The sequence below is a fragment of the Lycium barbarum genome, chromosome 1 (assembly GCF_019175385.1).
Source record: "Lycium barbarum isolate Lr01 chromosome 1, ASM1917538v2, whole genome shotgun sequence".
NCBI lineage: Eukaryota > Viridiplantae > Streptophyta > Magnoliopsida > Solanales > Solanaceae > Lycium > Lycium barbarum.
Window position 1 is genome coordinate 149,438,967 of NC_083337.1, and position 24,279 is coordinate 149,463,245.

Here is a 24,279-nt window from a genome sequence, read left to right on the forward strand (position 1 = left end):
GCAAACCGCAAAACACAAATTTGCAAGTTCGGATGGCAAACTGATAAAACAGCAGCCCACACTGTTTCAAAAAGGCTGATTGATCAGATACAGGTGCTAGAACATCACCACATATAAATTGATAATAAGAGATAAAGAGAGATTCATAATTTCTGAAACCATTTGGAACACTTACCAGGTTTGTGTGATTAAACCAGACTGAGATTCATACTTTAGTAAAGTGGGAGCATGAACGAAGTTACAAGGCTGAAACACATCTTATATGGACAATGTGTCTTGTGTTTTAACTGATACACCATAAAACTTAAATGATCTTCAAGCACTACCTGGCATTTAAGTTATCTCTTTTGAGTAAACTACAGGATACACATCAACATGCAGAAGAATGGAGAGAATTGAACATGTTAAGCGTATGACGACCCTCTGGCTGCCACAATACTAAAATTGAAAATACATGAAGGTCAAAATTCTTTGAACAGCCTCCCCACTTCTATACAATTGACAAAGCTCCAGGCAGTCACATAAGAACCATAAACTCAATTCGCACACAAGCACCTATACAACTGCACTGCCTTCGGGTTTGTTGTGTTTCGCTAACAGTTTTCTGAAACTCATCATCTTATTCAAAGCACCAATATAGGCTCGGACACTAGAGATAACAATATCCATATCTGCTCCGGTTCCACTGCAAGAAGAAAGTAGATACAAAAGACATTTCTAGTAAGAGAAAGAAAAGGCGATAAATTACAGACTTGCCCAAACAAACATGATGTCGGTGCATTAGCTACCTGTGGATTGAATATATGTTGGACGCATGATTGGCATCCAGCCAAGCATGTATACTATGAATTTTCACTCTTCTACTTGGTGCACACACTGACATTGGTGTACCCTTTGGATAAGTCAAATGGAAAAATGGGAGACTGAAGAAAGAACTGGGGGGTCACAGGAGTAAGAGTTGGGAGCAGTACTTGGATAGCCTGGGGGTGCAGCCTGGGGGATGCAGTGATGAGGAAACACAAAGGGTGAGGGCAGTCAATGGAGAAAAGAAGGGGCCTGCAAGTCCTTTTGTTGGGGGAAGGCTGCACCTATAGAAGAACGGCCAGGAGAAGAGGAGAGAGGTGCAGAGGAGGAAACATGAATCTAAAGACTACTGTCAGATTCAAAATTACTGTCAGCCTTTCTACCCCCCCAACCACACCTTCTCTCTATGTTTCCTAGGTTCTATCAGAAAAAGAGGACAAATAGGAATAAACGCAAACAACATGGCTGATACATTTCATACCTAAATGTACGGTGAACAGTCTCTCCAGTTAAAGCATGGGTTGATGTATGACCATTCTCTCCACGAATTAAGACTCTTGTTGAAGCTATGGCGTCTATACCTTCCGTGACTGCATTCATGGAATACTCAAGGAGTGATACAGGTACCTGCACAATGCGTGACCACTACAATTCATACCAGACCACAATTCACATTAAACAAAAAAGATGATTAAATAGAGGACAATAAATTGACTGCTGATTTAGAGACAACACCATCCTCTAGAAAAAAAACTTGGGTTCTCTTTAGATATATAGGTAACTGCTTGTAAGACAAATTCAAAATGTAAAATTCTTACTCAAAATGCATATCTAAAATAGTTTTACTTATTTTTGGAAACTACAATAAACCTAGTAGGTTGATCATTCATGTGGAAAATAATGAAACTGCTCTTAAATAGATTCATAATACATTATAGAAAAATAGCTGACATTTGTTATGTAGAAATTGGGTTGTCTACTGATGTCATCATTGAATGCGGCGCTGGATGCTGAGTTAGGATCGAACTAGCTTTAGAAAAGGACTTCATATGTGGTTATTAAATTTGGAGAAGAACTCGTCTTAGTTTTTAAGTACAACATATGCTTGGGTTGACCTGACTTCTTCAACAACAAGAAAACTGTGGGAAAAATAAGTTGACCTGAAGGCACTTTATATGTAGACTGTAGTACATATGACGACAAAAAAATACAGGTAAGAGGAGTCAACAAGACAATATATCCAAAATCACGAGCTTTCGAATATTTTGCTTAACAAAACTCAAACTTGATGCATCTATAGCCAGGGGAGGAAATAAAATTAGTATCTGTATAATTATGAATATGATTTGCATAAAAGAGATCCCACCAAATGTGTTTGGGATAAACCATTTCAAAGTTGAATAGTAACCTACTGATCAGCTTGCAATCAATATGGGTTCTAGCACTGCGACAAGATTATTTATAAGTAGGAAGTTTAATTTCTATTTCAGACCTTGACAATGAGATCAACTGCTTTATAAGCCGCATCAACTGGCCCTGTTCCAACAGAACAAGAAATATGCTCTTGACCATCAGCGTCAATGAGCTTAACAGTTGCCGTAGAAAGGCCAAGACTTCCACAGGTAACCTGTCCATCGAACAGGAAGTCTTTCAATCAGCTGAACTATCCTTTTTAATCCAGATCTAAGTTAGCGACTTGAATCGAAACAGTGCAAATACAGTCAACATTAACATCTACCTGTACATTTTGAAGTTGCCAAACAAATTGAGGCTGGAAAACTTCATCTGACATCAGTGCTATCAGGTCATCATCTGTAATTTTCTGAAAGAGCAGTAAGATAAATAGATGAATAAAAACACTATAATTCACAAAATTTGAAGATGTGACATACTTTGTAAAGGTAAGATTGATTACTGAAAGTCAAGAGAGAGTTTTTCATCAATTAAAAAAAAAAAAAATTGTTGAGATCGTAAGTATATTTTTAGCCGATGTTCTATCCACTAGGTAATATAGGAAGGAGAAAATGTTCCAGCCATAAAACCCCAACCCATAAATTCTCAACATAGCAAACTTACTAACCACTCCACGTGCACCTGAATAATAATGTAAATATACCATACAACAATAGAAATTTCAACAACTTAATTCACCTTTTTCTTCTCAGCCACAGATTTGAATCGCCAAAAGAGGTCATCAAGTTCTTGTCCCTCAATGTCGTATCCAAGCTGCAACAGGACTAAAATTTGTCTCATGCCCTTAAAGATAAACAATAAACTCAATTTTCAGGGCATACGATTTACCTCAAGCATTTTGGATTGCAAAGCATGGCGCCCACTACAAAAGAATGTTCAACATATCAATGTCCTTGAAGATATGATGTAATTCAATGTCAATAGTGAATAGAGCAGTTAGAAGCTAAGTTGTGCGGACTCTTCACTTCCGTTGCCGCACCCGTGTCGGATTCTCCAAAAATGCACTAACTTTGGAGTGTCCAACACGCACCCATCGATATTATTGAAGAGTCCGAGCAACATAGGTTAGAAGGGAGGGCACATGAGGAAAAACGGTACAGACTGTGATGACAATTATCTGATGCAATGGTGGCTCTGACCATATTAAAGTGAGGCAAACTCAATAAGCTTCTACTTCATCCCTCCAGAGAAGAGAGGTAAGTTCATAAAAACCTCCACAATTTTAAAACAATGAAGGTGTGATTCACTATCTGAACCAGCAACTGTGTGCAGATCAGGGAGCCTTACTCAAGTAGTAAAGAAAGATTTCCCTCATAGAAACTAAAAGGGTGCACTAAAACAAAGCAAGTTCAATAATCAACGGATAATAAGTGAAAAACTCAAACAGCACAGAAATCTAACAATTATGCCATCATAGCAATAAGCATTAATTGCTAAATCACATACCTGAGTTTCCCAAGGACAATACCAGATTCACTAGCACGATGAAGCCCAATATCTTCAGGAGATATAATCTCATATGTATCTTTGTGTTTTAACATTCCATCCTAAAGATAAAAAGTAGTTTAAGAAGGGGAAGAGTTTGTAAAGGAAAAACTGAAATAAATTTTTCTTTTTAACAAAAAAAGTTAACCTTATGATTTATAAAAAGGTGCAGAATCCAGCTTTGAGGTTAGGAAGAAAAGGGAGAGGAGACACAATATACTACATATATTCAAAGAAGTTTTAACTGAAAAACTTTATGCATTTCAAGGTGATAAAAAAACAGATGCAAATAAAATATTTAATTGAGCTCTAACATTCAAATGCAGGAACAGTAACTACGCATCTAAACTCTAAAGTGAGAAGGGCCATAAACAAGCAGATTCAAACTCCTGAAAGTTGTTCTTTTATATCAGGAGATTTAAAATCCCTGCCCCTCCTGAAATACGGGCACCGAAAATTTACTTTAATCTATTGCCCCAAGAAGGAAAACTTGGAGCAACTTATCTTAAAAGTCTTTATATTAAGCTGTGAGCCGTTGCTTAAAACTCGGAGATCAAGTTTTCATGCTAAGAGCCAAATTTTCAGTGTCATCGTCTGAAAAAGCTGTGACATACCAGCAAAGATTCAATCTATAGTTCACATTGTCCCAAAATTTTAAACACGTCACTGAGCTACTTAAATTTTTTTTTTTGACAAGAAAAATATTGTGTATCTCGAAAGTTTTCAGAAGCTCTTCGTAAAATAATTTCGGAAGCACCTCGTAACCCCTTTCCCTTCTTTCTTTCTCCTTCTCTTCCGCTCCTTCATTCTCTTTATCTCTCGCATCAGCTCATTTTACAGTATACATCAGCAAATTACTCTTAAAACAGCTACCGTATCCGTATTATGCTTTTGAAATATCAGATTTAACAACCTTAGTAACCACTAACCAGAACCAGACCAATTCTGAAATCTATTATTTTGCTGCGACAAGTTAAAAGATAATATTGTTCATGCTCACTCGTGCAAAAATACGCCGTTCTTCTTACCCAAGAGAATAGTGAACTCTCCAAATTCTCAGAGCATGGGAATACAAATTACAGAACTTATTGGATGAATAGAATAAGCTATTTTCAACTTAGATAGCAAAAACTCTTGCTTAGTCATAGCATAATAAAGGTAGAATTAACAACATTAAAGCAAAGATACCATGGTTGATTTCTTGAGTTCATTACACAATCTGTAATATAGTTATCTCTTGTAAATATTTCACAGCACTTACTTGTTGTATATCAATGAATTACTTTTACCAAGAAAAGAAAAGATGCCCATTAACTAGTAAGAAATTTGCCTCTTTCAGGAACTGTTTAGGGTTTAGAACATTTGTTTCTTTCAACAATGAATTAGAGCAAATTACACAAACCTGATGGATGCCACTTTCATGAGCAAAAGCATTAGCTCCAACAATGGCCTTGTGTGGCTGTACATGAAGCCCCGTGTACTCCTCTACCTGCACAAGGGTCAGCAGAATGTGTATCAGAAAAAATATTAACCAGTAAAAGACACCAGACTATGAGATAGTAGCAGTACAAACCATCTTGCTTGAAATGTGTATATGTTTTGTATTAATCCCTGTATATAGGCCACCTAGTACTTGCTCTCCACGACATTTTAAGGCCATTACAACCTATTCCAGCATTCGAGAAGGTAAAAGGTTAGAAAATGAAAGCCCAACATGCCCAAGAGGAAAACCAAACAGAACCAAGTACCATAGAGGGAAAAGGAATCCCATACACGTCAGTAGTTTGTCAGTTTCAACAGCACATAACATAACCTACGGCAGAATGGTTGCATCTTTGCAACTACTGTTTTGCAAAAGAATAATAACATGTAGCTCCACAAGATCCCCTAATGAAGGTTAGATAATTACACAGTTTCTACTCTAAAATCAGTCTAAAATCAAGATGTTAATTTAGTCTAGGAAGAGGTACAATAGTTCCTTTTGTGCAGAGAATGCCTTACAAGATTATGGGCATTTTTTTGAAGACCATCTTTTGTCGGGGAAAGAATAGAGGGGAATGCATAGTCAACGTTGTATAATTAGTGATTCCACCCCTTACCACCCCTCAAATTTTGGAGCTCAAATAATGCCACATAAGAGAACTGAAGTTTCTCAGTGAAAGCAACCACACACCTCCTCCAAAGAAGCATTTCCAGCTCTTTCACCAATACCATTGATGGTCACTTCTACTTGTCTTGCACCTGCACATGCTCCCTGAAATTGAACAGGCTTTAATGTACATACAACTTAAGTTGGCATAAACCACTAGGTTCTCAACAACACCGAACCACATACAGCTAAGGTATTGGCAGTAGAAAGCCCAAGATCGTTCTGGCAGTGTGTTGAAATGATCACATCTTCAATTCCTGCGGTATTGGCTTTTATATCAGCAATCAATTGTCCGAATTCGCTGGGCACAGTGTATCCAACAGTATCAGGGATGTTAAGGGTTGTCGCGCCAGCTTTGATAACCTCTCCAAGGATATGATAAAGGAACTCCGGATCTGATCTGAGAGGAAAAACAGGAAACAAGGCTTTTTTGATAAGGTAAGTAATATTATTAAAACTAGTACCAAGAAGGTACTGCAAATAAACAGGAATAAGGCTCAGTCCAGGAAGAAAAAAAAAAGGAGCAACAGATCCAAGTTAGCAGAATGCATGAAAGTAGTTCCCATTCTTGATTCTAATCACTGAGCTAGTCTACAAACTTTTATACATGACAACAGAATAATACTTGGTAGTATAACCCTGTTCTTTGAGATCTCAAAGCATCATACCAGAGAACTCCTTGATGGGAAAAGGTAAATTAACAGAGCACAAGGACTTATTATCTTTTATGGTGTTCCACTGAGAGGGAAAAAGAGCCACTACATTCAAATAATTTCAAGGTCTCAACATGCGCTAGTTGATAAGAATGCCATAAACATTTGTGTTTAATAAAACAATCTTGGTGTCAGCAGACTTGTGACAAGATTTTCTCCAGACACTTTTCAGAATTCTTCAGGATCATTCACCATCTAAATTTTGAGTCGCTTTAAAATAAACATCTGAATTTATCTAACACTATCTTTAAGCATACAACTATCTGTTCAACATATAAGACCATAATGACCATGACTAATCCAAAAGAAAAACAAGGAAATAAGTCCTATTTACTCCTTAGTTCCAGGTTGGCAACTTTGTGGATAGCATAAACTCAATAATTATCTTCATACAATATAAAACCCCAGAATCAACAATTCCAGCAGGGATGAGGTCAGATGAAATGAAACAATAGCCAACACAAGTATATAATGGTATTTGATAGGGGAACGAAGTGTAAATGTTAATTGACTTAAATAATTATACTATCAAATATATACTCCCTTTGACACTGTTTCATTTTTAGTCGGTCTAAAAAAGAATGACACATTTCGATATTTAGCAACAATTTAACTTTGAACTTCTCATTTTACCCTTAATGAGATGATTTACAGCCAAACAAATATTTATGACTTATTTTAGACCACAAGTTTTAGAAGTGTTTCATTCTTAAACTTCGTATCCAGTCAAACACCTTCACATAAATTGGGACGGAGGGAGTACTATACTAGTGAAAAATGAATAATTACTGATGTAATGGTAAAAATATTCGTCTGCTAACGAAATCCTCACGCCAAAGTCTCAATTCTGAATATCTGAATAATTATTGAAAATGTATAGAAATGAAATGGTGTCAATTATTATGGAAGGTTCAAAATGCAAACCTTCCAGCATCTTCAGGGCTAAATTCAACATCCTCACAGCCAATACTCCTTGCATAAGCAACCATACTCCTAGCTTTCTCAACAACTTCATCTCTACTCATCTTCAACTTAAACTTCATATGTATCTCACTCGTGGCAATAAACGTATGAATCCTCGGTTTCTTTGCATATTTCACAGCCTCCCAAGCCTTATCAATATCCCTCTTATTACACCTCGCAAGTCCACAAATAACCGGTACATGTCCCTCTTCATAAACACCATTACCTGTTGGGAAACAAAGGTAAAAACACTAATAACAAAATTATTTATTACTAGCAAAATAATAGCACTACAAAAAATAAATTTTACTACAATAATATTTTAAGTAAATACGCGAATTGGCTACCGGAAACAGCCTCTCTACCTCCCAAAGTAGGGGTGAGGTCCGCGTACATTGTACCCTCCCCAGACACCACTGGGTATGTTGTTGTTGTTACACGAATTGGCTTTAGTCGTGCTAGGCACTGTCCTAAGAAACTATTTCAACAGTGTGAGATGTTCCCCTTCGATTAAAACGCTATAATAAAACTATCTATTAGCAAAATAATAGCACTGGAACTATAAATATTACTACTACAATATTATTTTAAGTAAATACACAAATTGGCTCGAGTCGTGCTAGGCACTGTCCTAAGAGACTATTTCAGCAGTGTGAAATGTTTCCCTGGATTAAACAAGCCTACCTCAGAATCAGCAAAATTTAAATTACAAATCCAGCTAATAAGAAAAAAGAAACAAGGGAAAGAAACAATTATTCCCTCTGTCCCAATTTAAGTCTTACTTTCCTTTTTGGTCTGTCCCAAAAAGAATCTCTTTTTTTTATTTAGTAAGTTGACAATGCAAACACCATACATCAAGTTTAAAACCACAAGATTACATTTTAGTACATTACACACATATTTAATTTAGAACAACAAGATTAAAAAGTCCCCCTATATTTCTTAAATTCCGTGTTCAATCAAACTAAGACACTTAAATCAGGACAGAGGGAGGAGTATGATAATATTTTAAATAAATACACAAATTGGCTTGAGCCGTACTAGACACTGTCTTAACAAACTATTTCAGCATTGTGAAATGTTTCTCCAGGATTAAACAAGCCTACGTCTGTACAGGAATCAGCAAAATTTAAATAACAAATAGAGCTAATAAACACCATTACCAACTTCCTTAGCAATTAGCTTGACAGCTTCAAGATCAGCTTCAGAAGAAGCAGGAAAACCAGCTTCAATAATATCAACACCAAGTTTAGCTAATTGACGTGCCACGTCAAGTTTTTCCTTTGTTGTCATTGTTGCCCCTGGTGATTGTTCCCCATCACGGAGTGTTGTGTCGAAGATTCGGATATATTTCGGGTCGGGTATGTGATTCGGTGTGTATTCGGGTCGACGGTTGATAGAGCAACGGATAAGGGAGTGTTTGGGGAATGATGGTTTGAAGTTGAGAGTTTGAGAGTGAATGAGAGGGTTTTTGTGGGTGAATGAGACGTTAGGGTTAGGGGAAAATGTGTGGTTTGTGGCGGTGATAGACACCATTGTTGGAGTTTGAGAGAAATGGAAATGGTGAAGTCAAGGATGAACGCGGGGTTTTAATGGCGGCGGCCTATGTAGAGACTGAAATTTCAAGTAAGAAGATAAAAATAAACAAAACACAAGAAAGAAAAACAATTAAGGAAAAATTACGTTCTTCGTCTATTTTATAAAAAAAATACTCCCTCCTTCGCTTTTACTTATCAGCCTTTAACTTTCCACACTATTTAAAAAATAATAAATAAAATATGTATTTTATCATAATATTTATATTAATTAATATATATTGATGTAGAAAATAATTTAAAATGAGTAATTAATATCAAGAATAAAATAAAAAAAAAGTATTTTAATATGTAAAAAATGATAAATAAAAATAAAAATATATTTTAAAAATAGAACAAGTAAAAGTGAACGAATGAAGTATTTAACAACATACATAAAGTTTAGACATACCTTATCCTAACTCAATTTCAACAAATAGTATATTTTTGAAAATTTCCCAAACATTAAATGTCCATTTTAAAAGAAAAAAAAAAATGTTTTCTGACTAAAGTTATAAGGAAAAGGTTATGTGATATGCTCGTCACCATATTTATGAGATTATGAGAAATGAAAATGGTGAAGCCAAGGATGAGCATGTGGGGTTTAACTGGCGGCGCATGAAGAGAGTGGAAATTCAAGATTTTTTTTTTTTTTTTAAAAGTACCTGCAAAGGAAAAAGAATTAAATGCCAGTTTTAAACACTTGAGGTCCCCACTATTTTTTTTTTAGGTCCATGAGGTCCCCTCTAATTCGAAGGCTAAGAAAATTGGGGAAGCTAACATTGCACGCTTTTAATTTCAACCAATTATAGCGATGAGTGCTCCTTGTTTCGATTCATAGTTTGTGACTCTCACTCACATGGGAGAAAATTGATTTGCAGGTAGAATCAAATATGTTGTATTTATAGTTACTAAACTGATAATATCTATAAAATATTAAACTGATAAAATATGAATAGTTTACCGGGATTTTGAGTAATTAATTCAAGGAACGAAAAACACAAAAAGGAAAAACAATTAAATTGCCAAAATAATAATTGCGTTTGTTGAAAGAAAAAGGCACCTACCTAATTTAAAGGGTACGAACATTTTGGTGTATAGAAAAAGTAAATGATCCTATTTAAGAATGGGTTCGCAATTAAATGATCCCAAAAGTGAAATTTTGATCTAAAATAACTAAAAAATAAATAAATTACAAAAGTACCTTTTGTGCACAAAATTATTGCGCAATACCAGTTAACGGTGACGGTCATCGTTAAGTCCTATAGCACATTAATTTTGTGCGCAATAGGGGTTTAATAAAAGCCCGACAGTCTCTTCCCCGATCGGTCCCTCCACCTTTTTAAAAAATATTTACACCATTAACACCCAATTTCCAAGGTCCCACATTCCAAAAGTGTCATTTTCGTGTTACTTTTTAACCCGAAAATCAATATTCTCATTATATTCAAGTCAAAAAACAAGTTTTGAAGCTTGAATTTCAGAATAAAGCGCCATAGAACACTAGAACTTGATTTCAAAAACAACCTTTAATCTACGTATTTTACAATGAATTTTGTAATTACATTATTAAATATATTATTATCCTAAACATGATTAATGTTTAATAGTCGCGGATTTCGAAAAAAAAAATTACCCATTATTTGGTCTGGCATCTATTACTTTCAACATTTCGATTTTCAACATTAGGATCAAGATCCAATTTTGGGATCGTGACCGACACTTAGGAAGTGCCCCAAACAAACCTCATATATAAAATATCGGACAAAGTTTTTTTAATTTTAGGATTATCCAAAATATTTTTAGTTCGGAATCAACAACATGATCAATCACTATTAAAGCAAATCATAATTTTCATCAACCGACCGTTCCAACACAATAATAATACATCCACCTGATGTTAGAAGCAAACTAAGAAGCATTCTTAGCTTTAGTCAAGGAAAACAGTCTCATTTCCCGCTATACCATTATCATAGGAGTCCTGAAAATTGTGTGGGACGAAAAAAGTACGCCATTCTAACACTGCTATACTTGGTTCCTACACGATAGTTCAGGTAGCTAGGAAACTCACGAAAAATTGATAGCTCCAGTGTGTTTTTATCATTATCTCATTTGAGAAACATTTGATAGTTCCTGAAATGTTGAGCTGCAGTGGCGGAGCCAGGATCTTCACTAAGAGGGTTCAAAAATATAAAAGAGTAAGAAACGAGGAAGCCAAGGGGTTCAACATCTACTATTTATACATAAAAAATAATTTTAACCTTGTGTATACATGGTAATTTTTTGCCGAAGGGGGTTCGGGTGAACACCTCGGCAACCACTTGGCTCCGCCCCTGCTGAGCTGTACGATCAAGAAATTAGAGGATAGGAGAAAGCTTCATTCCTAAAAGGTAGAGTCAATCGCTAACTGAGTTTTTGCATTTCTAGTGCTAATTTTCAATATTTTAATTGGTCGGATAATTAATCTATGTGAGTTGATTTTTGGTACAATATTGAACATCTTTAGCTCTAGCGGATTTCGAAAGTTGAAATTGGAGATTCATGTTAATTAGTTGAACGTTTTCAACTCGGAGATTGTTCTTCTGATGTATAAGAGATATCAGAAATTCAAGCCATGAAAATCGAAGTGTTGGTTTGCGAGAGAAAAAAAGAACTCTAAGGTATCATTTTAGAAACTTTTTGTGAATCTTGAAAAACGTTGTTAGGTCTTGGTGGTTAAGATGTCCTGGCATAAGGCTTGTATGTTTCCCTACCATGACAATTATGTGCAAAATGCCATCCTTGTCCAATGAGAGAAATGGTGGATTTTGGGCCATCATTAAATTTAATAGCTTAAAGCAACGGACAAAACATGGGATAATATTTAAGGAGCCGTTTGGACATGATTTGAAATTATGAGATGAAATCACGAGATAAAATCATGAAATGAAATCATATTTGGACATGCAATTTGAATTTCTTAAATTGTATTTTTTCTTATGGACATAAAAACCCCACGAGTTGTGAAAATCATCAAAACTTTCCAATTCTTATACAATCTTACCAAATGAGCAAGTCATAGTTCATAACAAAATTAATACGGTACTAGAAGCAGTGGCAGAGCCATAATTTTCGCCAAGGGGGTTCAAAATATAAAAAAATAAACATACGAAAAAGCCTAAGGGGGTTCAACATCTACTATATATACACAAAAAATAATTTTAACCTTGTAAAAATAATATTTTTTTTCCGCCGAGGGAGTTCGGATGAACACCCTTGGCTCTATGTGGCTCCGCCACTGACTAGAAGACTTTTCTAAAAAATACAAAATCAATTGATCAAGTTTTAATTCAATAAAACGGAAAATTGAATATGAGTTGTAATGTAACTACTCTTTAATATAATCCTCCAACATGATTGGTAAGAACAACTTTGTTATAAATACACTACCAACTTGTAGATCTTTTAATTTTTATAAATAGATGGTAAATATGATTGTTAAATATATCTACCAACTTATGGATCTTTTTTTATAAAATATAAACTTATGGGTCAACTTTTATATTTAGAAAATTTGAAATTTCAAATTATGCTTTTTTTAATGATTTGAAATTTCATCTCATGAGATGAAATCGCATATCCAACGCTGAAATCATTAGATGAAATATGTCCACGCCTACTTAGGGAGCGTCCTTATCCTTTAAACAACCTTTCTTTTTTGCTGTGATGCTCTTATCGTATTTAAACCCTGGCCTTTCTTAGTTGATGATAAAGCAAATAACTAAAGATAAGGGTATGCATATCTTAAATAGGGTCCTAAAAACGGCTATTTGTGCACTTGCTTGCCCCTTTGTCCTCTCAAAGATAAAGAGTCTCTCACTAACAACCAATAGAAATTTTGATACTTACACAAAATTACTAAGCAATCAAATCTACAATATCGAGATTTCTTCTCCAAAGATCTTGCAAAGTGCAACTATCACTTCACATTATGTTAAATATTAGTCCAATTAAAAATTGTTAATTAAGATCTAAATAGATCTCCAGACATGTACAACAATAAGTAATATATCCAAAAATGATTATTTACGAATTAAACCTAGACAAAAACATGAATGTCTTAGATATAGAGACCACCTCTACGATTTGAAGCATTAATCAATTCGATTTGAATCTCTACTTCACCACATTCTACATGTTGCAATCTAAGAAGCATGGTTTGAGTCATTTTGCCATTTTCCCATAATATGCAACTTTCATCAGACAGACAATTTTCCCTGTTTGGTTGAACCCTATCCACCTTCACACCATCTGGTAGACCCTCCAATCCCATATTTATAGCATCAAGATATGGTTTTATGTCTATTTTTGCATCTCCCATTTTGTCATCTGCAGTGAATGTATCTTTGTCATACACTGTCTACAAAAAAGAGGCGATCAGAAAAAGAACAATTGGGCAATCTATGTATAGAGTATACATATATAAACCAAGTTCTTGCTAGCGGCCAAATCATTTCAAAGTTTAAAGTTAGAGAAGAGACAAATTTATTTATTACTCTATCTATCCCAATTTTAATGTCTTTAGTTCGGATTTCGAAAGTCAAATTTCTTAATTCTAATCATGAATTTGGATATAGAATATTGATGTTTTTTTTAAATGAAATTTACATATTTGAAAACTTCGTAAAAAGTTCTATAAATCATAATAATTAAAATACATTTTAAAGGCATATGAAAAAATTATGGTAAAAAAAACTTGTTTGACTCTTGAAATCTGAACACCACCACATATATTGAGACTAGGGTTCACAAGCCTGGCCTTACTTTTTTTTTCTTCCTTTTTTGGTGAAACACGCTGAAATTATTTTTGATAATGCTATGATGGTGAGACTTGGACCTAGCATGCGTGTCTGTGCTTTAAGACCATAGTATTAAATTGTGTGACAACTTTGTAAGCATAAATAATTATAGGTGAAAATAGGATCTCTTACCCTCTTATGATTTGAATAGAAGAAAATAAATTTTTCAAATCTTTTATGTATTTTTTTCAAATCTCTTATGTGTAAAAAATAATAATCTCATGTAAAAAGGTCATAAAACTAAATAAAGTTTGTAAAACACTAAAAAATCATAGTATCTCTTTTCTAACAGTCAAAGCTTTTGGATAAATTGCTCACAACTATATATTTTACAAGTCTCACATTATATATATTTGCACAGATTCAGCGAGGAAAGTACTTACTAAAGTAATAGGAAGGGTGGGATCGTAGAGTGCAAGGCTCAATTCCTGATTCCACACTGGATTGACGTTCTCTTTAATAACTCGAGTCTTCACTTTCTATAGTACACAAAATTAGAGCAAAATCAGATATCAATAATTCAAAGGTTGCATAAATTGGAAAATATGGTATCCTCACATTCATGTGACAACAAGGGAATGTAAAAAGATAAATTACTTCCCTTAACTTAGGATAATGTGTAGTAAATTGTAACAAAGATATGGTGTTTGTTTGTGGAAACTTTTGAAAATTAAACTTTCAAAGTTTCTCAAGATGATTTCAAGGAAAGTTTCTGTCTAAACCCCAAATTTTAAGGAAAAGAAGTTAAATTTCAGAAATGGGCATTAGACAAATTCTCGCAGAGGGAGACAATTAAGAAAATTTTGTGATCTTTTAAATTGAAAACAAAATATCTTCACAATCCTAAGTGATTCTACTCAAACAAAATTTCCTCCTTTTGCTCTCAATACAATCAAGAATCAGAAATTTGGACATGAAGCCAAAAAAAAAAAAAAAAAAAAAAAATAGCCACCATAAGCTCCACTAATAACATTATTTTAAGAAAAGATTCATGAAAAAAAAACATGCAAAAATTATTGATAAACACAAAAAAACAACACTCACATGACACACACACACACACAAAGTATTTAGGGAATTTAAATTAAAATATACCCTCAATGTAAAGATTTTTTATATCATCAATGTACTTTAATCGGTTATGGCATGTTATTTATCACTTATTTTAAGCTATTAATCAATACTACCTATAGATATCCTTTAAATATATTTTTTACACTGCATAAAACATAAACTCCTTAGGGATGACACAGAACAGACCTGGCCACCCATGGTGATGACAACATAAGGATCACTACAAAAAGAATCCCTAACAGCAAGATTAATCCCTCTGCGAACTCTTATTTTCAAAACACCCAATGTATTCATCTCTTTTTTTTTTTTTTTGGTCCCTTCTAATTCTTTTTTCTCTGGCTTATGATGAGGTCAGTTATTGGATAGAAATTAAAAGATTAAATAGTGTACCTAGTAAAAGGAAGAAGAGTACGTAAATGAGCTCCTCAAGACTTAGACAATTAAGGTGAACCTCCTAAAATATTAGCAATATTATTTTCTTTTTTAAATGTCTCAAATTAATGACACCTAATATCCTTAATTAAATTCAATACCTCCATTTTTGAGAGGTTATTTTCTTAAAGTTTACTAAAGAAAGATAAGTTGAAAAGTATATTGTAAAGACAAACGCAAATTCAAATCTAAATTTTATGAATTTTGAATTCTAGAACAGCAGCCTCAAGTGTTAGTGACAAGTAACACTCCCAACTTGAATACTTCTTGTAGGTTGCATCAACTTGGAAAGTACATAATACTAGTTAATTTTAGAGTCCGGAACCAAAATGCTCTCAAAAAAAACATTTTGAACTAAAATATCCGAATAAAAAAAAAAGTTATCAAAGTACCCATAGCGCAGTAAAATACTGCGCTATAGCACTAACGGAGACGGAGCCGTTAAGTGCTATAGCGCAATATTTTACTGCGTTATAGAAAAAAAAAAATTGGTACTTCTATAACGCAGTAAAATACTGCGTTATAGAAGTACCAAATTTTTTTTTCTTTCTATAACGCAGTAAAATACTGCGTTATGGAAGTACCATTTTTTTTTTGTATAACGCAGTAAAATACTGCGTTATATAGACAGTACAAAAAAAAAATTGGCCAACTTTATTTTTTGCAACATTTAGTGTTATTTTCCATACTTTGACCAATAATGTCGTGTGTCAAGATTCCGAAACGTCAATATTTTATATAGAACCTGATATTTTTTTCTGCGTACAATAATGTAGGCTCAATACATCAAGGATACGTAAACGTTCGGATCGTCATTTTAGGGGTTGAAAAGGTGCTCGAAGTAAGTTTTGTTTGAAAAAACTTAGTGTTTTTTCCATACTTTGACCAATGATTAGTCGTGTGTCAAGACTCCGAAACGTCAATATTTTATATAGAACCTGATATTTTTTTCTGCGTACAATAATGTAGGCCCAATACATCAAGGATACGTAGACGTTCGGATCATCATTTTAGGGGTTGAAAAGGTGCCCGAAGTAAGTTTTGTTTGATAAAACTTAGTGTTTGACTGTAAGGTTAGTTTAGTCAACTTTATGTGTCGAGAAAATTAGTCAGCTTTATTTTCAAAAATTGAAACCGTAGAAGTGAAATTGACATTCACAGCTACATTACCCCGGGATTTTTACGTTGAAATTTATTGCGTATCACCATCTTATAAGTAAATAAAACTGAAAATTTCATGCCTATTTGGAGGAAAATCGAAATTGAATGGGATAAAAGGCGTTTTTTTAAAAATCGGCTAGGCCAAACTGCCTAGTGGCAGTTTGTCCGCATAGATCTCGAAAAAATACGCAAGTTCAAAAAAAAAAAACGAGTAAAACGGACGTCCGAGCGCAAAGTTATGACCATCTAAAGTTTGACGACTTTACAACTAGTTTTTGTCCCTATATTTTTTAGAATTATATTTATATTCAAAATAAAGTTATGTCTTGATTAAAAAATAACACGCTTAAATCAAAATCTTAAAAAATAAAACACCCTAAAGTTTCCAAACAAAACTTACTTCGGGTACCTTTTCAACCCCTAAAATGACTATTCGAACGTCTACGTATCCTTGATGTATTGAGCCTACATTATTGTACGCAAAAAAAAAATATCAGGTTCTATATAAAATATTGACGTTTCGAAGTCTTGACACACGACTAATCATTGGTCAAAGTATGGAAAAAACACTAAGTTTTTTCAAACAAAACTTACTTCGGGCACCTTTTCAACCCCTAAAATGACGATCCGAACGTTTACGTATCCTTGATGTATTGGACCTACATTATTGTACGCAGAAAAAAAAATCAGGTTCTATATAAAATATTGACGTTTCGGAGTCTTGACACACGACTAATCATTGGTCAAAGTATGGAAAAAACACTAAGTTTTTTCAAACAAAACTTACTTCGGGCACCTTTTCAACCCCTAAATGACGATCCGAACGTCTACGTATCCTTGATGTATTGGGCCTACATTATTGTACGCAGAAAAAAAATATCAAGTTCTATATAAAATATTGACGTTTCGGAGTCTTAACACACGACTAATCATTGGTCAAAGTATCAAACAAAACTTACTTCGAGCACCTTTTCAACCCCTAAAATGACGATCCGAACGTCTACGTATCCTTGATGTATTGGGCCTACATTATTGTACGCAATAAATTTCAACGTAAAAATCCCGGGGTAATATAGCTGTGAATGTCAATTTCACTTCTACGGTTTCAATTTTTGAAAATAAAGCTGACTAATTTTCTCAACACATAAAGTTGACTAAACTAACCTTACAGTCAAACACTAAGTTTTATCAAACAAAATTTACTTCGGGCACCTTTTCAACCCCTAAAATGATGATCCGAACGTCTACGTATCCTTGATGTATTGGGCCTACATTATTGTACGCAGAAAAAAATATCAGGATCTATATAAAATATTGACGTTTCGGAATCTTGACACACGACTAATTATTGGTCAAAGTATGAAAAATAACACTAAGTGTTGCAAAAAATAAAATTGGCCAATTTTATTTTTTGTACTGTTTATACAAAAAAAAAATGGTACTTCTATAACGCAGTATTTTACTGCGTTATAGAAAGAATTTTTTTTTTGGTACTTCTATAACGCAATATTTTACTGCGTTATAGAAGTACCAAAAAAAAATATTTTTTTTCTATAACGCAGTAAAATACTGCGCTATAGCACTTAACTGCTCCGTCTCCGTTAGTGCTATAGCGCAGTATTTTACTGCGCTATGGGTACTTTGGTAACTTTTTTTTTTGTTGGGGTATTTTTGTTCATAATGTTTTTTTGGGGGGCATTTTGGTTCCGGACTCTTAATTTTACATCCGGTCATGTCCGACTTTGATTTGAGTTTATTGTACATTAAAGTACCAAAACTAGTTTTTAGCTTTTATATTTAGTTCAAAATGAATGTAGTTTTTTCACATAATCTAAAAAGTATTAATTTTTCTTTTCCAAATTTTTCGTGAATTTCTTAAGAGGTGTGCGTAAACTAAAAATACCATATAATATGCACCAGAGGGATCGGATTGTTGAAATGTATTCCCTCCGTCTCAAAATATTTGTGATCCTTACTAAAAAACTTGTCTTAAAATATTTGTTGTTTTATTTAATTAAGACAAAATCAAGTAACTTTTTCCCATTTTACCCCCGTATTAGTTAGCAACATTTAAGAGGTTCTCATCATTGATGGAGTAGATATTTATTGAGGAGAGATTACATGAAATATGTTAAGAGGGTAAAGTAGTCAAAATGCTACCCTTATAAATGCTTTCTTAAAGGGGGTGTAATGAAAAATGTGACAAATATTTTGAGACGGAGGGAGTATATCCTAGAGACAGAAGCAAATCCAAAATTTGAATCCTGTGAGTTCTGAATTCTAGGACAGCAATCTCAAATGCTAGTGACTGAGTTTTGACTTTGATATCATACATTTGGGTCAAAGCTATTGAATTCTATCGAATTTACATATTAAAGCCTACCTCCCCTGAGGTTGCACAATACTAGCTTGTTCTATCATAAATATTATTAAAATGATAAACATTAATTTTTAGTACCATGTTAAGAAGATTTGCCGACTTTGTTGTACGGGGTGGGGTGCTGCGCAGTCAAGAACTCACACGACCAAAAGATGAAAGTTGCGGAAATGAGAATGTTATGATGGATGTGTGGGCACACCAAGCGAGATAGGATTAGGAATGAAGATATCCGAGACAAGGTGGGAGTGGCGTCGGTGGAGGACAAGATGCGGAAAGCGCGGTTGAGATGGTTTGGGCATGTGAAGAGGATAGACACAGATGCCCCAGTGCGGTGGTGTGAGAGGTTGGCTATGGACGGTTTCAGAAGAGGTAGAGGTAGGCCGAAGAAGTATTGGGGAGAGGTGCTTAGACAAGACATGGCGCAGTTCCAGCTTATCGAAGACGTGACCTTAGATAGGAGGCTATGGAAGACTCAGATTAAGGTAGAAGGCCAGTAGGTAGCCCCATGTATCCCGTCGTACTAGTAGTCGCAATTTCGATCTTAATTTTCTTGTCCTTTGATTCTTGCAACTATATGTTGTTTCTCATACCACAATTATCGTATTTATCTGTGGTAGCTACTTTTTTTTTTTCAGACTGCTTTATCATGGCTTTTGTTGCTTTCGTTAGTTCCATTTTCGTATTGCTTTGAACTTTTTGCGCTTATCTAACCTTTTCTCGTCATGTTTTCTCTTTAGCCGAGGGTCTTTCGGAAACAACCTCTCTACCTTCCGAGATGGGGGTAAGGTCTATGTACACTTTACCCTCTTCAGACCCCACACTGTAGGATTTCACTGGGTATGTTGTTGTTATTAAGAAGATTTGTATGCAGTATAGAGGTTTGACGTCCAGTAATGAGCTTTACTTACATATATAGCACATAGATCACGTGCAAGGCATTGTAGTGCCATAAACAATTTGTTTCAATACAGTACACTTTCTAACCAGATTGATTGTACAGGAAATATGCTACAGAGGTCACTCGGATGTGAAGCTGAGGAGCAGAATACAGCAGCTAAACTACCATCCTTAGTAGAATCTGGTGATGAGTTGATTGTTTAGGAAGGCTGTTACTCTGCGTTGATAGGTGTAGTGAGTCTAGAGACTAGCTGATAAATTTAATTAGTTAGTTTGGTGGCACTAGGATCTGTCTGGTAGCCCCCCTTTTTTTTTTTTGGTGCTGTACAGTTCTTACTTGGTAATGAATATACATAGTTACCAAAAAAAATAAGTTGATCATGAAGTTTCTATAGAAATTGGTATCACAGAAGCAGGAAATCCAACGATTTGGTAGATAGACGATACCATCACCGTATCTACAGTTAGCTCCAGTTATCATGGACATCAAGATATAAAGCAAATAATATTGAAAATAATAATAAAAATGTGACGTTGAAGCAAAAAGCTTAGCTAAAGATAAACTTCTTTAGGGAGTTAAGGTAAAAAGCATGTTAAAAATGCCTACATTCTGATGTCGCGTACCCAACATAAGAACTAAACTCCTGATATAGTGCAGCCCAAATCAATAGTTGATGTCTCATAATCGAAACAAGACACACCTGATAGAGTGCAGGCCAAATCAATAGTTGGTGTTTCATGATTCAATTTTTTCTTAACTGCGCAGGAATATGAACAAAACACTTGCATCCAAACACTCGCAAATGCCTATTATAGTACTGCCCCCGTATGAAATTCGTGAGGTGCCGCTGCAACTTGGATTATCGTAGAATAAGAGGAGCCGTCTTAGGAAATGACTTAACTTAAAAGACAGATGCCGGTGCAAAAACCAATGCCCCAATTGATGTACAATAGGGTTGTAATTCACTAGTTATTCCAGATACTCGCCAAATCTAAAGAAAAAAAACAGAGGTTATTTGTACTCCTCGGAAACCCAACAAGTTCCTGATATAGTGCAGCCCAGATCAACAGGAGAAACATATAAAAGACCAAATTTTGACAGAGATGTTGTATCACTGGGCATCGTTTCCCTTTTCCAGCTTATAATGGTCCTCAACTCCACTACTTCTCCAATCACGGATGGCTCAATCATCAAAGTTGAAATCTTGTTAAATCTTAAGCTGAATCAGTAGAGACTTACGTATCGCAGATTACAGTTATTGGCACTGACAGCCTATAACGAAAAGAACAATTCTTTCCTAACTCCACAAGCTCTTTCGCTTCTTTGATCATGGATCGTACAACCAACATATCAACAACCCGTTGTATTGTAATAGTATAAACATTTCGTCTCAAATCAATACACTTCTTGCACAAGTCATAAGCAAAATCAGGATCATCTTTATCCCAGGCCAGAGGAATAAGTAAACTGAACGTCGCAAGATCAGGAAGACAACCATTTTCCCACAATTTCGCATACCAACTTTTAGCCAATTCCAAATTCCCATCTTTAGCACAACCTGTAATCATCGCGTTATGACTATGAGTATCAGGATTTACTCCCCTTTTCTTCATCTCCTCAAACAATTTCTCAGCTTCTACAACCTGATTATTCTCTACCAATCCGCGTAGTCGCGAATTATAACTCCTAACATTCGGAATCACTTTCATCTTTTCCATCCAAGTCCATATATTCTCAGCTTCAGAATACCTATTATTCTTGTAAAACCCATCTAAAAGCGTATTGAAAGTAATAACATCAGGGTCAATGCCATATTTTCCCATCTCATCCATTATCGAAACAACAGAATCCAATGAACACATGTCGCATAACGCCTTAATCATCGTATTATATGAAAAAATATCAGGCTCAACACCTAATTTCCCAGGCAATTCCCTGAAAGCCTCACTAATGTTATCATACTTCTTCGAATTAACAGCAGCTGCCAATAAAGCATTGAATGACATGACTGTACGCTCACAGTTTAAGTGAGGCATTTCATCGAACAGTTTCTGGGCATGGTCGAACATACCAGCTTTTCCATATAATGAAATGAATCGAACAACGAAACGCTCGTTTTTAATTTCTGGGTAAATTTTTTGGTGTTGGATGACATCTTCAATAGCTGAGAACTGTTTTGTTCGGATGAGTTTGTGTATGAATAATTCATAATTTGTAAAGTTGCGGCGAAATTTGGGTTTGTTTGAGGACTGCTTGAATTTATGAATTTGGTACTGATATTTGCTTTCTTTGGATTTGGCGCCGCCGATGGCAGTAAGGACTTGGGATTTGGCGGCGGTCTTGGTGAAAACATCATGGAGACGGCGGCTAGCCATTTTTGGGAGGTTAGAAAAAGTGTGTCAATAAGAGTGTATTAAAAAGTGTCGTCGCTGTACTCAAAAGTATAGACTGAACATAGAAAACGGTGTTTAAAAATGTAGTTTCGAGCCTAGACCCTAGAGAAATTGTATTTCCTTAGAGAGATTTAATTTACTCACAATTCCTCAAGGTTTGAATTAATTTCTTTCAGGATAGAACGATACCTCTATCCTGTAATAATGACAATCGAAATTACAGAATTTCAGCAAACTCAACAAACGATAATAAATCGCACGACACTTACTTTCCTCTTTAAAAACGATACACAGAAGAGGGGATGAAAGAGAAGAATTTTTAGAGAGTAATTCCGTGATTGCAGTGTGATGAAATATCTTTATAGTCAATTAATAGGTGCAAAGGTACCTGTTCGTAAAGAAGGTGACTTTCTGTTTTTGTCGCGAATGTTTAATCGTAAATGACCGTTGGAAAATTCCGTGAATATTAAATTAATACTAGTAAAAGGAAATTAAATAATGAAAATGAAAATAATTTGGTCCAAAATGATTATCAATCAATCAGATCATTTGATCAAATCCGAGAATGCGAATTAGAAGTCGAGCGACGATAGTGCAAGAGGAGTCCATCTTCTCAACTTTCTATGAGCTAGAAGATATGCTTGTACATATAAGCATACAAAATGTTTCTTTCCACCAAATGTGGGAGAAAGCTCATTTGAAAAAAAATAATTACTTTCTCAAATTTCATTTCCCTCAATTTCTCAATTCATTCATCTTGAAAGCCCATAATTTAGTGTCTTTAAAGTCCAACAAAAAGTATATAACTTAGGTGGCGGCAAATTCGAATTCGAATTTGAATTTTATAGATTTTAAATTCTTAAAATAGCGACCTCATGTGTTAATAAGTACCATCCCCAACTTGAATACTTACTTTTGTAGGTTGCATCAAGTTGGAAAGTATAGAATTAATTTCACATCCGGTTATGTTCAACTTTGACTTCAGTTTATTGCACATTAAAGTACCAACACTAGTTTTTAGCTTTTATTATTAGTTCAAAATAAATGTAGTTATTTACATAATAAAAAAGATATTAGTTTTTTCCCCCAATTTTTTCATGAATTTTGTAAGAGGGGTACACAAATTAAAAATACAATATAATATGCACCGGAAGGAGTGTTGAAATGTATATCCTAGAGAAAGAAGCAAATTCAAAGTTTGAATTCTATAGGGGTCCTTTGGTAGGAGGGATAAGTTATTCTATATAGATGGAATTGGGAGGGAAAGGATGAGATAACTAATCTCACCCTCTAATGTGGGATAACTTATCCCGCATTTTATCCCATATAGATGGAATTGGTGAGATCTCAAAGGAGTTATCCCCCAACTAAATATGGGATAATTTTAATTCCATGAGACTAATAATCTCATTCCATCGAATCCCTCCGACCAAACGACCCTATGAGTTCTAGATGGATTCTTTGACAACGATCTCAAATGTTAATGGCTGAGTTTTGAATTTAATCTCGTACATTTAGGTCAAAGTTATTAAATTCTACCAAATCCATATATTAAAGCCAATCTCAGCCCCTGCATAATAGGTTAGACAGTACTAGCTTAAAGCCAACTTGAATCCTTTCTTTTGTAGGTTGTATCAACTTGGAAAGTAGAGAGTTAATTTCGCATATGGTTATGTCCAACTTTAATTTCAGTGACCGTTTGGCCATGAATATGTTTCACTCTCTCTGTTTGAATTTATACGATATAATTTGACTAGGCACGAAAAAAAAAACTTTTAAATTGTGGCCTAAAATAAGTTATAAATATTTATGTCGCTCTAAATCATTTAATTAAAGGTAAAAGAGGAAGTTTTTAGCTAAATTATTTTTAAATGTAGAAATATATCATTTTTTTGGGATAGATTAAAAAGAAATGTGTATCACATAAATTGGAAAAGAGGGA

The 24,279-nt window shown here is 34.6% G+C and overlaps 3 protein-coding genes across 3 annotated transcripts; all 3 read right to left on the minus strand.

Annotated features, from left to right (window-relative positions):
* Window positions 1-235: 235 nt before the first annotated feature.
* On the minus strand, window positions 236-9,260 carry LOC132643462 (2-isopropylmalate synthase B). Its single transcript, XM_060359928.1, has 13 exons — window positions 8,751-9,260; window positions 7,549-7,813; window positions 6,098-6,311; window positions 5,936-6,016; window positions 5,336-5,428; window positions 5,165-5,251; window positions 3,724-3,824; window positions 3,106-3,139; window positions 2,956-3,030; window positions 2,543-2,626; window positions 2,297-2,431; window positions 1,286-1,431; window positions 236-685 (listed from the first exon to the last, which is right to left on the minus strand). The coding sequence occupies exons 1-13, from the start codon at window positions 9,121-9,123 to the stop codon at window positions 556-558; spliced, it is 1,818 nt and encodes a 605-aa protein (XP_060215911.1). The 5' UTR covers window positions 9,124-9,260; the 3' UTR covers window positions 236-555.
* Window positions 9,261-13,025: 3,765 nt separating this feature from the next.
* Window positions 13,026-15,666, minus strand: LOC132615199 (protein C2-DOMAIN ABA-RELATED 7-like). Its single transcript, XM_060329786.1, has 3 exons — window positions 15,260-15,666; window positions 14,383-14,478; window positions 13,026-13,560 (listed from the first exon to the last, which is right to left on the minus strand). The coding sequence occupies exons 1-3, from the start codon at window positions 15,365-15,367 to the stop codon at window positions 13,261-13,263; spliced, it is 504 nt and encodes a 167-aa protein (XP_060185769.1). The 5' UTR covers window positions 15,368-15,666; the 3' UTR covers window positions 13,026-13,260.
* Window positions 15,667-20,955: 5,289 nt separating this feature from the next.
* LOC132616174 (pentatricopeptide repeat-containing protein At3g13150-like) lies at window positions 20,956-22,319 on the minus strand. The gene is made up of 2 exons (XM_060330784.1): window positions 21,214-22,319; window positions 20,956-21,163 (listed from the first exon to the last, which is right to left on the minus strand). The coding sequence occupies exons 1-2, from the start codon at window positions 22,317-22,319 to the stop codon at window positions 20,956-20,958; spliced, it is 1,314 nt and encodes a 437-aa protein (XP_060186767.1).
* Between the last annotated feature and the right edge of the window lie 1,960 nt (window positions 22,320-24,279).